This window comes from Alexandromys fortis, unplaced genomic scaffold, assembly GCF_014885135.2.
Source record: "Alexandromys fortis isolate MF-2015 unplaced genomic scaffold, M_Fortis_MF-2015_v1.1 scaffold_0, whole genome shotgun sequence".
Taxonomy (NCBI): domain Eukaryota; kingdom Metazoa; phylum Chordata; class Mammalia; order Rodentia; family Cricetidae; genus Alexandromys; species Alexandromys fortis.
The window spans coordinates 4,566,483-4,582,146 of NW_026067949.1; the positions used below are offsets into that span (position 1 = coordinate 4,566,483).

The 15,664-nt window shown below is 43.0% G+C and overlaps 1 protein-coding gene across 5 annotated transcripts in view; it reads left to right on the plus strand.

The window, feature by feature from the left end:
* Cd38 (CD38 molecule) overlaps nucleotides 1-15,664 on the plus strand; it is a 54,700-nt gene that overhangs the window by 16,780 nt on the left and 22,256 nt on the right. For all 5 annotated transcript variants that reach the window (XR_007593225.1, XM_050150109.1, XM_050150108.1 and 2 more), the window contains exons 2-4: nucleotides 11,081-11,210; nucleotides 12,412-12,547; nucleotides 14,844-14,929. Coding sequence is in view for 4 of the 5 variants with exons in the window: in XM_050150109.1 (XP_050006066.1) it covers nucleotides 11,081-11,210; nucleotides 12,412-12,547; nucleotides 14,844-14,929 (352 nt within the window). In the remaining variant the exon portion in view is untranslated. The remainder of the gene's footprint in view (nucleotides 1-11,080; nucleotides 11,211-12,411; nucleotides 12,548-14,843; nucleotides 14,930-15,664) is intronic.

Here is a 15,664-nt window from a genome sequence, read left to right on the forward strand (position 1 = left end):
ACTAAATGTACTCAAAAAATGTGTGTGTGTATTCTGTGTTGTGTGTGTGTATTCTACAAAGCTTTTCTTCCTAAATAAAGATACATTCAGAAATACTAGGGTGAAGGTTTCAACATCTTTGTGGTACACACACACACACACACACTGAGATACCCAGAAGTGAAATAGTGAAGTGACCCCACAGTCAGTAAGAGTCAGACTCTTCCTTTCTAGTCTTGTATCCTGACATGTGTTTTTTATCCTCAAGCTTCTTGTCAGAGAACGGTTGCAGCAATTGTAGCCATTGTGTCCTCCCATAATCACATCTAAGGAGCAAAGGTCAGGGAGGCCGGGCTTGATTTCAGGACTCTTCTCATCAGATAAGAATATTTTTCTCAGAATCCTTCCTTCATGCTTCTGATCTCTTCTTAAATTTCATTGGCCAGAAGTGACCCACATGGCTAGACCAGTGTGTAAGGAAGTTTGAGAAATGTTTTGAAATCTTCATTGGAGACATGCTATCCAAAGAAGAAGGTGAAGGAAATCTGTTTGACCAGGACCAACTGTATCTGCCACATCACATGGCCACGCAATATTGACATGTATACTCCAAACTTTCAGAATCAAGTCTCTGTATGATTGCTCTGAACTTTCTTTGGAATTGTGGTGCTGAGTTTTGATTTCCCTGATCAGTTAGGTCAACTGATCATTTTTTATGCATCCATTGGTCATCCAGACTTCTTCTGCTTTGCCCATCTTTCTACATTCAACATCCTAATCTCTTGTCAAATATATGGATGGTCAACATAGTCTCCCAATCTGTGGCTTTATTCTTGACTTTATCTGTGGTACCCTGATATAGGAGGGTCATCTGTCTATGTGTTACTTTCTTTGGTTAATAAAGAGACTGCCTTGGCCTTTTAATAGGGCAGAAAATTAGGTGAGCGGAGTAGACAGAACAGCATTCTGGGAAGAAGGAAAGTGAGTTAGATGCCATGGAGCCAGCCGCCAGGCCAGACATGCTGAATCTTTCCCAGTAAGCCACCACCTTGTGGTGCTACACAGATTATTAGAAATGGGTTAATCAAGATGTGAGAGTTAGCCAATAAGAGGCTAGAACTAATGTGCCAAGCAGTGTTTAAAAGAATACAGTTTCCGTGTAATTATTTCGGGTAAAGCTAGCCGTAGGGGAGCCGGGCGGGACGAAGAGCAGGCCTGCTCACCTCATCACTACAGTACCTTTTATCCTGAAAACCTAAATGTTGTTGCAATTGTGTTTTCTCTTATGGCTGTGCCTCTGTATCTTACTCAAGAATAGATATTTTTTAATGTGACATTATAAAGAGTGGTATTAAAAATGATAAGCTGCTACTTTTTGCAGTTAAGTCCCTTAGCTGTCTGGAATTTATCTTCGTGTATTGTGAAATTAGAAAAATAATTCCATCCCCACCTTCAGGTGGATAATCAGTTATATGAATGCTATTCATTGACTATTTCACTTGACCCAGAGTTGATAATGCCACCTCCACTGCCTATTTGAGCTAAAATCCCAGCACATATGTGAAAAGTTAGATGTAGCTGCACTAAGGCCTGTCATCCAAAGCTGTGGGGAGTGAAGACAGGGGATCATTGAGGTTTGCTGGCCATAAGCTTGGCCCAAGGTCAGTGAGAGATCCTATCTCAAGGGAATAAAGTGAAGGGTCATGGGGCAGGACACCTTGTCCTCCTTGAGCCTCTGTGTGTGTGTGCAAAAGTGTATGCATCGGGGCTGGAGAGTTGACTCAGTGGTTAAGAGCACTGGCTGCTCTTCCAGAGGTCCTGAGTTGAATTTCCAGCAACCACATGGTGGCTCACAACCATCTGTAACAAGATCTGGTGCCCTCTTCTGGCATGTGGGCATACATGGAGGCAGAATGTTGTATACATAATAAATAAATAAATAAATCTTTTTAAAAAGTGTATGCATCTGCACACATGTGCATATACTTCATATATACATACACCAAACTTGCACATGTACACTTTATTTTAAAGGTTGGTTACTTTTTATCACTAAGTCAACTGTATGTGTATACCATAATTTGTTTATCAACTTACTGGATGGCGGACACTTGACATTTTGAATATGATAAAAGAAGGTGTTTTAGACATTAATGTGTAAATTATTGTATGGACATGTAGTTTCATTTGGAGGTGGCAAACATCCAGAAGTAAAGAGTTGGACCAAATGGCAAAAGACTGTTAAACTTCTTAAGAAACCACCAAACTGTCTTGAATGGTGCTGGGATAGTGTTAAAGGTATGGACACAGTTTTAAAGGATAATGTTTTGGAAGGGATAGATAAGGTTTGCGTACATTGCTCAAGAGCATGTGTTCACAGCTTAGTCCGCACTGTGGTGATGTAAGAGGTGGGAGAACCTTCAGGGGACAGGGCCAAGTGGAAGTGACAAAGTCATTAGGCTCATAGAAGAGACTGTGCGCATCTCCTGTGGAGGGTTAGTGCCTAAGATGGGGTTATGGAAAGAACAAGACTAAGGGCTGGGGATGTAGCTCTTTAAGTAGAGGCTTATCTAACATGTACTAAGCCCCGGGTTCTATTTTTAACACTCTATAAAATTTGATATGCGATAATCACAACACTTGGAAGGTTGAGGCAGGAGAATCAGAAGTAAGAGAGCATCCCCAGTTACACCATGAATTCAACGCCAGCCTGGGATACATGAGATACTGCCTCTAAAACAAGAAGAGAAATGGGAAAGGGGCTCTTTATGGGCTCCTTTATCAGGATGTGATCTCTTCCACATTAAAAACAATCAAATTATACTGTACTGATAAAGTATAAGTATAAATTTGCTTTCATGACATTGGGAAACTGTTGTTGCTGTTTGTTTTTTCAAGACAGGGTTTCTCAGTAGCCTTGGCTGTCCTGAAACTCACTCTGTAGACCAGGCTAGCCTCAAACTCACTGATATCCACCTGTCTCTGCCTCCAGAGTACTGGGATTAAAGGCATGTGCTACCACTGCCCACAAGACATTGGGAACTTTTCAGAGAGAATGATAAGTAGGTTTTCAGGAATACAGGAATTTAAAGACTGTCGCAGAATTGCTAAGCCTAAAATTTTTTGATGTGTCATTCTGATTTTTACACTTTCAGGAAAATTTCTAACCAAACCAATGACTGATGAGGAAGTTTAGTTATTATGCTAAAAGAAAATATGCTAAGCTTTGAAATGGGCAAGGAAAATGAGGAGACATGGAAGGTGTGTTTGTACATGTTGCTTTCTTCATGACACATGTACGTTATATTTAAGTGAAAGTAGTGTTCTCCCAAATAAATTCTCAAGATACAGTATTTGATATAAGCAAAGAAACAGATCATCCTTGTGCCTCCCCTGCATTACATGTAGAAGCCATGCAGTTCTTGGCACAACTTTCTTTCCAGTACTTGAAACGGCCTTGTCTCAGTCTTCCTCTTCCTTTGGTATCAGGTGGACCTCTCACTGTTAAGCCCTTCCTTCAGCTTGATACATTGTGTTCACTAAGCATTTTTCACAACTCTTCATTTTTTTTTTGATGGCGTGCATGTTTTATCTTCCACAATCTTCACGTTGGCAAGCCCGAAAGCTCAGTCCTTCTATTGAGCCCACCACCACCACCATCATCTTCTCTTCTTTGTCCTTCTCACAAGCCCTTTTCTCTGGTCTATGACTTCCTGTGAACATCTTATGGGCATTTCAAGCTCCACAGCCCTCCCAAACTGAATCCATTTCAAGGCCACTTCTGCTGGACACTCTCTTCCAATTGATGGCCTCTCTATCCTTCTAATATCTCAGTCACAAGTTACTGACCTGATAACTTGTCCAACACCATATGCTCACATATACTCCGTCCACTAGAAATCCACAGTGAACTTAGAATCTATCATTTTGTTTTCATCTTATTTTTTCTTTTCCTCTCCTTTCCCCTTTGTGTTAGCTCTGGCTGTCCTGGGACTTACTCTGTAGACCAGGCCGGCCTTGAACTCAGATTTTCTTGCCTCTGTCTCCCGAGTACTGGGATTAGAAGTATGCATCACTATGTCCAGCTGCTTTTCCCCATCCTGACCAGATATCCTCCCTTCCCCCACCACAGTGCAAAGTTGGCCCTTCCTGTCAGGAGTTCTGATCTTCCTGCCTCTGCCCCCGCCTTCTTTCAGACTCCAGCCAGCAAAAAGGGCAGGGAATTCTTTTGAACTTAAGTATCTCTTCTACTTCCTGTGCACGAAGTCTTTTGTTGCCAAAACTCTACCCTAAGTAGAAGTCCACAGTGAAGGTCAAATTTGCATTTCTTCCTTGTTTCCATCAGTACCTCCCTGCTTGCTTTGCTCCAGCCAAAAGGTTCCTTTCCACACATCAACTACTAGGACCTTCTTTCCAGAACATTCTTCCTGCGGATGTCAGTGCTCCAAGCTTCTGTCTTCCTTCAGGTCTTTGCTCAGTGCCATTTAACGTCCCCCCCCTTATAGAACGTTGAACACTGCTTGCCCCTCCCCCAGCACTCCCATGGCTTTCTAACATGCTTTATAACTTTCACAGTCTTTATCTCGTTCTCGGACTTACCCTCTGCATTTCGCACATGGCAAATTTTAACTAAGTATTTTCAAGATTTCTGATTTGACCATTTCCAGGAACCCCTTCAAACTGGAGTTTCCTTTTTAAAAAATTTTCCCATATATTACATCCTAATCCAAGTTTCTCCTCCCTCTTCTCCTCTTAGCCCCCCCCCCCCACCTCCCATCACCCCCAGATCCATTCCTCCTCCTTTCCCTTCAGAAAAAAAATCCCTGGCCTCACAGGGATTGATATCAAACAAGCATGGCTTATCTAGTTATATTAATAAGACTAGGCACATCCCCTCATATTAAGACTGGATGAGGCAACCCAGTAGGAGGAAAAGGATACTGAAAGCAGACAAAAGAGTTAGAGACAGTCCCCACTCCCACTGTTAGGAGTTCCGTAAGAACAGTAAGCTACATAACGATGACCTATATACAGAGGACCTGGGTCAGACCCATATAGGCTCTCTGTTTGATAGTCAAGTTTCTCTGAGCACTTTGAGCCCTGGTTAATTGATCCTATGAGTTGTTTTCTTGAGACCCTGTTCAGAAATTCCTCATTGCTTCCTGTGTCTCGCCAATCACTCACTTTGCCCACAAGGTGGCAGTCTTTCCATTAAATTCAGGCTGCAGTGGCCTTAGCGACCGTGTTTGTTTTCTTTGAGCAGAGACAGCTTGACAGCTGAAAAGTTCATAAAACGTGTATTGCTAGCCCCTCGAGAGCTAAATGTGTTGTAGGAATGTGGGCGTAGTTGTCAAAGCCTCCCACAGGAGTGGCACATTATGGAGGTGGAAATGCCGTTAGTATGGAAGTGGTTTACATTTAGAATAGAGATGGATACCCAGTGCAGGCTGTCCACATAAAAAACTGGGTTTAACAATCATACACATATATGTGTCTCCCCTCAGCATAACCCTTTACCTTTTCCTTCCCAACTCATGTTATTCTAGCATCTAGAAATGACCGCCCAGTTCTATCCTTGACTATCTCCTATGGTCTAGAGACACAACTCCCCTGGGAATCATAACTTTTTCTTCTAGAAGCCTATTTTGAACATAGCTGCATAGTTTTATTTTTCCTGTGGGAGGCAGTGTTGTCTATCAAAAAGAGAAGATCTGCTGCTGTGAACATAGCTGCGCACATGTCCTTGTGATATGAATAGCCAGAACCTGGAAACAACCTAGATGTCCCTCAACCAAGAAAAAAAAAATGGATAAAGAAAATGGTACATTTACAGAATGAAGTACTAGTCAGAGGTAGAAAATAATGACATTTTGAAATTTGCAGGCAATGGATGGATCTAGAAAAACACCTTATTGAGTGGGGTAACCCAGACTCAGAAAGACAAATAAGAAAGACTTAAAACAAAGAAAAACCAACCTACAGTCCACAGCCTCAGAGAACCTAGATAACAAAGAGGACCTTAACAGAGACATACAAGGATCTACATAGGAAGGAGAAAAGGACAAGATTGGGGACATGGGAGAGGGTAGAAGGGAAGAGGGGAGGAAAGAAGAGGAGTGAAAAAAATGTATAGCTTTTTTTCTAATTCTAAAAACAATTAGAAAAGAGAGAACATTTGACCTGCAAAGCAGTTCTGTTGCTGGCTAGTTGCCCTTGGGCAGGGCCTAAGCGGCTCTGAGCTCCAATCTCTTCTAAGAGACCAGAATGCCCCTTGGTGGCTGATGTGAGATTCTGATGTAAGCATGAGCCATGGCATCTTGAGCAGCATCTGGCTCACAGGGTCATGATGGCATGGTCACGACTGCCACCCTTTTTCTCTATTGCTGCTTTCTAACTTCGGCCACCTGGAGTCAACCAACCCTGAGTAACTTGGTGGAGAGGGAAGGAGCGAGGGTAGACTATAAGAAGTGATCCATGGAGGTGGGAGCAGTAGAGTGAAGGGCCATTGATAGGAGCAGAGGGGTAGCAAAGGGGAGTACCCATCATCAACCTCAAGGCCTGACACGCAGGCTAACTTACTCCATGCCAAGCCTCCAAGCCTCCAGCTTGAAAGAGAGGGGAAAAAACTGCCCTTAGACCAAGGTTCTCCTCCACCAGAAAACCTTCCTTCCAGCAAGTCAAAAGGCTGCCTGGGGCTTCTTGCGAAACTTCTGTTCAGCTCACACACTCACCAAGGCATTCCAGCTGTCATAGGCTTTTAGATTTTCTGGTGCCCCAAGATGGTTCATTACTGTCTAGACCTTACCCAGGACCACTGGGAGCATTCTAGGATTGTGTAAGTTGGGTTTATTGCCCTCTGTGAGAGGCAAAATACTCATCATGAAGGGGGGGGGGGGTGCAGGCAGGTGTGGTTTCCAGGAAACTTGTGGGGTCTGACTTGATTTTGTGGTTCAAGGGAAGATTCAAGGAGACTAGCTTTACCTGTACTATATTAGAGAGATGACAGGATGCATCTGAATTCTCTGAAATCTTGATGAATTCTCTCCACCAGGCTGGAAGCATGAAGCTCAGGTCGGTACAGGTTAAGAAGTGGCTGTCAATTGCATGTGGCTATCAGCCATGTGCAAGGATGGTTCTCCATCATTTCCTCGTGTTTGTGATTTCTTTCTGTCTGCGTTTGAATTACAATCTACCATTGCTTTGTCTGATGCTGGTGTTCTGTGGAATTGCTTGAGATGAACTGAAGAAAGTTAAGATGTGGTTTAGGTATGAGGTCACATTGCTCCACCTCTCTGAAATCAGAGCCGTTTCTTCTTCATTCCCCCCTCTCCCCCCCAATATCTCCACAAACAACCTGTGCATTTCCTGTCCAGGGGACGAGGAGCTAAGGCAACCAGCTTACCACCACTGACTCAGTCTGGGGAGCAGTGTTCCCAAGGGAAAGAAAGAAACCTGGGGACTTGGCCAGTTTCCTTGTCATATGGACCCTGGGTAGATAGACTGACCATAGCACCCAGAATAGAACCTTATTATTTTTAGATCCTTAGCAGAATGCCCTTGAGTGTATTATGCTTCTAGCATCATTTCCAGAAAGTATATTCAGAATCTGTAAGGTATAGCTTTCAGAAAAGTCACACAAAATGAGGACCTCTAGGAGAATGAAATGGAACCACGTCCTTCTAGCTAACAAAGAACCACACGATCTTACCTTCTATTCCGGTCTAAAGAGCATGTACCATAGGCAGGATAGAAAGGGGAACTCAGGGGACTTAGCAGAGTGGCCATTTTTCTGTGTTTTGTCTGAGATTTTTTATTACCCATCTCCTTGACTTTGTTGACAAAGTCTGGCCTTGGAGTCTACCTGTGTTTCGTGTGTGATTTAACAAGGAAGTATTTTAAAGTTGGAGGGGAAAGTTCATTGTAAAAACAGGTCTGCAGGTCACTTTCCTTACCCCAAAGTTCACATCATTGAGCTCCAAGATGAGGGATGCTCAGTATTAACCAATTCCGTGCTCCTTAACTGGATAATCAATGTAAAAAGATAATGGGTTCTGGAACCAAAGACCCTGTGGCGAGAGCTAACATTCAGGTCAGGACCACGCATATTTGCTCCAATACTGAGTAGTGTTTTTCTTGTGTATTTTAAGTGCCCCATGGACAGAAATGTTTTTAGCTTTCTTGATAGCAGCTGGGACACATTGTAGAACTTACGGCAGCCTCCTGGAAAATATGAAATGAAAGAACATATAGAAGAAACAACCTACATGCCCATTGACTGAAGACAAATTGATACATTACACAATGGGGTATTGTTCAGCCTTCCAAGGGGAGAAGAGTCAATACATACTATGTGGTGTTTTGAACGGGAATGGCCCCCATAGACGTGTATATTTGAATAGTTGGTTACTAGTTGAACTGCTTAGGAATGATGTGGAGGTGTGGCCTTATTGGAGATACGCCACTGTGAGTAAGCTTTATGATTTCAAAAGACCAATGCCAGACTCGTTCTTGCTCTCTCTGCCTTCTGCTTGCAGATCAGGATGTAAGCTCTCAGCTACTGCTCCAACACTGAGCCTGCCTATCTGCCACCATGCTTCCTGCCATGATGCTCATGGACTCACAGTCTGAAGCTCTAAGCCAGCCCCAGTTAATAGCTTTCTTTTATAATCTGTTTTTGTCATGGTTTTATCATAGCAATACTAACTCTAATTAAGATATAATACAGCATGAATATCCTAAGAACATCATGCTAAGTAAAGTAAGACATATATAAAGATTCCAGTTGCATGAGGTACCTAGCATAGTTAAGATGAAACAGAAAGAATTGTAGTCAAGGGTAGGGTAGAGGAAGGTCAGGGCGTTAATGCTAATGGGTTGCAAAGTGTAGTGACTCTATCTGTACGTGTAAAAACAGTCAGGATGGACTGGAAAGTGAATCTCAGTGGTAGAGCACTTGCCCAGCATGTGTGGTGCAGGGAGTTTAATTCCTAGTACTACAAAAACCAAAGTGAAATCACCCAATGCCACCACTGTCGTGGTGTTGTGTGTCTGTAGTCCCAGCTACTCCGAAATTTTGTTATTATAAGAAAAGAGGAGATGGTGTCTTGATGAGTACAAACTGAAGACCAGCATAGTTGAGAAATAAGGTTGGGAAAGATTTACCACAGAGAGCAGGTTCAAGAAGAAAAAAGATGGTGCACACAGTCTGGGGGCATGCTTAGGTAAAGATTGTGAAGCATATGTTTGTGGGGTTAAAATGGCGGACAGGAGCACCTCTGGTCATGCTTGGCTTGAATGACAAATATGGCAGCCAGTAACACCTCTGGGCAACCTCAGTTTTATAGATAGATAGATAGATAGATAGATAGATAGATAGATAGATGAGAGAGAGAGAGAGAGAGAGAGAGAGAGAGAGAGAGAGAGAGAGAGAGAGAGAACAACAAAAGGTTTTAGCAGTAAAGGAAAGGACACTTTGAAAGTGTGTTTCTTAGGGGTTAAAACTTAAATCCTAACATATTTCTATTTGGCTACAATTTTTTTGAAAAGAGTGGGTAAAAAGATTTTGAGAACGATTTTTATGATATATGCAAGATAATGCTTTTTGTTTTTCTCTTTGAAATACAAATTCTTCCAAGTAGAATCAACTCTTTCATGTCAGATCCAGCAGTATTGCTCCAGTTTCCACTCCCAAAAAGAGAACTCAGGTTTTAGCCCCGGGTTTCACCAATCTTTACTGTAATTTGAACTGGAACTAATAAGACCTAAGAGAAGCATAAGAATAATTTGGGAGCATTGTGAGCTTTTGGTGATTAAGTAAGAACTTGCTGATGAGAAATTTTGATGTGTGGCAGGTTCTCCCTTTCCACCAGGCCTTCTTCAAAGTGGGAAACACTCTCAGCCTTGCATCTTCTTCTGCCTCAGTCTCCCGTCTTATTCTGCCTCAAGGGCTGCAGATGTTACCAAGGGGCAAAGTAGAGGGGTTCTACAACAGCTGGAACTTAGAACAGAGAGTTCTTGAGAAGGCCACTGCAGTAATTACTGGAATTAAAACATAAACCCTACTGAAAGCAAAGTAGCCGCCAAACGTCTATTTTCTAAATTGCCCGTGATAGTACCCCATAAATTTTGATTGACATTAAAGTACATAACATCATAACTTTTTCTGTTTGTGTATGTAAAAGAGAGAGCACTAATGTTTTCCTGGCATAGTTTTCAAAGGCAGGTGCTGATGGACTTAAACTACTCTGGTCTAGACTTTGGATAGAAATGTTATTGAACCTTACATTTTCATTTGTGTCCACTGATTCTCAAACATAACTGGGGTCAGCATTGCCTGGGGGCAAGGGAAGCCGTGAGAGCACAGACCATTGAACCCTGTCCTACGCTAACAAGTCCAACTGCAATAGCCCTAGTTATTTGAAGTTTTAATTGACACATAGTATGGGCATATTTATGGGCACAACATGGCATTTTGGTCCACATATACACTACTATATAATGATCAGATTAGAGTGATAGGCATGTTTATCACCTGAGGCATTTATGACTTCTCTGTGTTGAGAACGTCCAGTCCTCTCTGCTAGGCATTTTGAAGGCACTAAGAAACCATAAGTGATTTTATATAAGATGTAGGATAAGAACCAAAAAAAAACCAGTTTTCTTCATATTTTCTTCTTATTTTTATCCAGCACTTGGGCCATTTTACCCTCAGTGAGCCTCTGCATGGAGGTTGATTTCCATCCGGGAGGATGCGGTGCACATCTGATAGGATGATGGACAGGAATGACTGCCCTGGGTGCGTGGTCCCCAGAGGAGGAGCATTTCTTGCCATTATCGACGCTCCAAAAATATTTCTAAGACTTATTTTTGTTTTATGTGTCTTGCTGTTTTGCCTGTGTGTATGTTCATGCACCATGTGTTTGTGGTGCCCATGGAGGCCAGATGAAGGTGTCGTGTCCTCTGGAACTGAACACACAGTTGTGAGCCACTGTGTAGGTGCTGAGGACCAAACCCAGTCAACAAATACTCCTCACTGATGAGCCATATTACTAGATCCTTCCAAAATATTTTAAAAATCTGTTTTCCACATTTCCTTTTATAGCGATCACGACTGCAAGAAGATACTGAGTACATTCAAAAGAGCATTTGTTTCCAAGAATCCATGCAACATCACAGGAGAAGACTATGAGCCACTAATTAAGTTGGTCACTCAGACCGTACCGTGTGACAAGGTAACAAGCTATTCCTTTCACATTTGAGAATAAAAGCCAAAGGGAAGAGGTCCCAGGACCAGAGTTAGGCTGCAGAAAGAGAGGAAACCTTGGCATTGGGCATCATTTGATACGGTTGGTGGGGCAGTATTGGTAGAGGGCGGGCTTTGGAGAACTAGGAGACCCTCAGGGTTTAGGATATCTGCAGAAGGAGGGTAAGAGAGAGGAGATGGGAACAGAGAAAAGAATCTAACATCAACCCCACCGCATAAGAACAAAAATAACCCAGACTTACATACTTATGGAACTTCTCCTGGATTATAATATAATAGACAAGTAGATGGTGACACAAGGCCAATTTGCATTTGAAGAGTGACTGAATTTTACTCTCCTAGCCCTCACCTTTTTAGTTCTTCAGAGCCATCCTATGGAGTAGGCAAGCCAGGGATCAGTCTTTTTTCACCAGCGAGGAATCTCAGGCTTGGTGAAAAGAAATTGCCCAAGTATAAGAGATGTAAACCAGCCGAAGGCCAGATTGTGGTGGCACACGCCTTTAATCCCAGCATCTGGGTGGCAGAGTCTGGTGGATCTTCGTGAGTTCAAGGCCAGACTAGTCTACAAAAAGAGTTCCAGGACAGGCTCCAAAAGCTACACAGACAAACTCTGTCTAAAAAAAAACAAAACAAAACAAAAAAAAAACTAACAAACAAAAAAAAACAAAACAAAAAATGTGAACCTGCTGAAATGTAAATAGAACAAGCCCTGGAGTCCTAGAAGCCTGGTTTCCAGTCCTTTGAATGTACTGGGTAAGGTCTCTCATGAGTACAACTCTTTCAAAGTCTGCGTTTAAAGCAAAATTTCTCACGTCTGAAGCTAAGTGAAGCCCTCCAACCCTCTCACGGTTATCACCGCCCATCCCATTTTTAAGTGAGCTGGAGATTGCTGTGTCTCCTACCCCAGGAGTACCAAGTGCATTGCTCTGAACAGAGGACGTGGAGGGCAGACAATAACCGAACTGACTCCTCTGAATAGGTCGTGGGTGTGATTTACTGTGATAGTTTTATTTAGAGAAGGTTGACTGATGGAATGATCGACTGACTGCTGTTCTGGGGATGGAGCCCAGAACCTCGTTCGTGTTAGCAGTCATTCCACTGCTGAGCCACATCCCCAACCCTTGGATTTATTCTGGGACCTACTTAATTGTGTGTTTATTCTTTCTCAGACTCTCTTTTGGAGCAAATCCAAACACCTGGCTCATCAGTATACCTCGGTCCAGGGGAAGATGTTCACCCTGGAGGACACACTGCTGGGCTACATTGCGGATGATCTCAGGTGGTGTGGAGACCCCAGCACTTCTGGTAAGGATCTCAATCACTTGGGATGGCTCAGGGTGCATGGGAATGGGTCCTTGAGCTGGGCAAGGGGCCTTGAAAGGTCAATAGGCACATGCCCTAATGCCATCGGTACCCTTAATGGCAAGCCAGGCTCTTAGAGAACAGCAATCCCTGTCGTCTGGCAATATCAGCTTCAGAGCTTAGGACTGCAGTTGGCCTCTGAGGGATGGGAAGTAGTACATGTGGAGGAGATGACTGATCAAAAATCCTCCCATAAGGGAGGAAGCCAGAAAGAGAGAGCTGAAAAAGCCATTATTTATTATTTATTTTTGTGACAGTTCCATGAGATCTAATACAGTCTAGAGGAAATCAACCCAATCTCCATAGCAGTCATTAATCCGTTCATGAGGGTAGATTCCCTCATGATCCCAACTCCTCTTAGAGGTCCCATCAACTCAACACATTGCAATAGAGAATTAAGGTAATCTGAGTGTTGGCAAGCCAAGCTGTATCAAAGCACAGTCCTAGTTTATAATGCTGTTGAGGTCAGACATCCCCAAATCCAGTTCTCCTTTCTACTCTCTCCTTTCCCTGTCCCTCCTGCTCTCCTCCCTTATCCACTCCTTCTTCCCTCTCCACTTCCTCTTTCTCTTCTCGTTTTTTTTTTACAAGTAGTGCCCCCTTAACCTGTATATCTTAATGCATCCTGCATCATGCATTCTTGAACATAACTCTGAGCCACTTTTAAAGTCATTTTGAAGCTGAAATTATATTTACTTAGGGTGTGCAGTATAATGTTTATTTATAAATAGACACGGTGAACTTATTATTATATTGTGATAATATAATAAAGAGACCAGCCCCCATCACTCCCCTGGAGTCCAGGAACACTTAGAGAAAAGGCCAGGCCTTTGCCAGAAGAAGACATATTCGTCAGACATTTAGCATGGCCATCTTAAGGTATCATCCCCATTCTTTATTGTGATCTCCCCTTCTTTTCTCTTCATAGCAAATCAATCTATGTGCCCTAAAACCCATCTGTTCTTCATCTCAGCTCACACTGTCTGAGTCCAGCACCCGGACACCCGCTCTTGCTGGGAGTGCTGCACTGATGACTCTTTACCCTCTGGATCAGTCTCCGTTAGATCTGACACCACAGAGGTTTTCTTTTTCTTTTTTTTTTCTTTTCTTTTTTTTTTCTTTTTTTTTTTTTTGGTTTTTCGAGACAGGGTTTCTCTGTGGCTTTGGAGCCTGTCCTGGAACTAGCTCTGTAGACCAGGCTGGTCTCGAACTCACAGAGATCCGCCTGCCTCTGCCTCCCGAGTGCTGGGATTAAAGGCATGCACCACCATCGCCCGGCCACAGAGGTTTTCTTACAGTAAACATCTGACCGTGTTTATCTCCTTTGAAAACCCTAGAGGTGTCTCTCCTCACCTCTAGACTAATGGTCTAAGTTCCTCATCTTGGCGTGGCTTCTGTATATCAGGGGCATCATCTTTTATAGTTCCCTTTTCCTGATCAGAGCCCAGCACAGCTCTTTGCCTCTGCATGTGCCATCTGCATAAGGTACCCTCCTCCTCTTTAGAGTCTGTCTAAAGTGATTCTTGTCCAAGGCAAAAATTCAACCTGAATTTTTCTGGTAATGTTGCACAGCAGAAGTTAATCTTTCTCTGGGTTTTGGTCTTCGCTACATGACATGCTGTACGAGGCAGGGCTCCCACTGATTCAACCCTCTATCTCCAGATGCTAACCCTCGGTAAATGTTTATATACTAAGGTAGATAACCTTGCGTACAGTGTCATAGAAACCATGTAGCCACACTCTAGGCTTTGTACTGCCCTAAGGGCTGAACCTGTTCTGATGGGGCTGCCTGTAGAAAACCTGAGACCACCTGAGCCCCCAAACTTCTGGGGGTTGAGAAGGAAACTCTCCACAAAAGAGAACTGCCAGAAACCAGAGAAGTGTCTTACAACTATGTCTTCTTCCGGCAAAGGCCTGGCCTTCTCTCTAAGTGTTCCTGGACTCCAGGGGAGTGATGGGGGCTGGTCTCTTTAGGGCAAATTTTTGTTGTCATTTCCCAGAATGATGAGTCAAAACCCATCACACTGTTCCTGTCTGGGATCTGGAAGGGAAGGCAAGCAGTTGGAAGGAATTCAGGGGACACTTAGTCAAATTGGGTCAAGATATGTCCATTCTCCAGCCTTAGCCTTGGCAAAAATGTCATTGGAAAACACTCCCACTGTCATTGTCAGCCAAGAATGAGCCCAAAGGTACATTTCCATTTCCACTTTAACTATTTCCTATACCCTATGTGTTTTAGACCTGAACTATGACTCTTGCCCACACTGGAGTGAAAACTGTCCCAACAATCCTGTCACGGTGTTCTGGAAAGAGATTTCCCAAAAGGTAAGCTCCAAGTAGTTCAGTTCCAGAGTTTTGACTGAAGGTGCTGTCTGGTCAATGGTCGGTTGATTTGTACCCTTTTTGGGTCACAGATCTTTGCAGGTGTGAAAGTGTGGAAACCTTTTCTGAGAACAAAAGCTCAGAGATACATGCTAAACGACTTTCCCACCCACAAAAACTTTGCAAGCTCAGAAAAAGAATCCCTACCCCCAACTAGTACATAATATTCATTGGCCATGTCTATCAGGAAGCTAAGTTTGGTTTAATCTTGGGACCCAGGCTTTGGCTGGATTTCTGGGAAAGTTTTAATAATTTGCGTTTTTGGACCACTTAATATGTTTTCAACTCTTTGCAGGAGTTAAGAGCTCTGTCTTCACAATAGCCAAATAAAATATCATGAATACCATGGCCACTTTGGAGCGGCACAATGGAGGTGCAAACAATCGTGGAAGCTACTAGCTGATTCCAGATCTCGAGTCTGGGCTGAGAAACACTAGCTCCCTCGCTTCACACCATACAGATAACTTCACTTGAAATTGCATAAGCATATTTACTTTTTTCCCCATTAGTTGTGCCTCAGTAATAAAAATTCCTTTGTAAGTAGACCAATGGGGAAAAAATGAAAATGATCAAGAAAAACAAGTGAGAGGAAAAGAAAAAATCCAAACATATTTGTTGACAGAGATTTCTATCCCACCAGATTCCACAGCTGTTCAGTCCCAAAGAAACACACAGAGG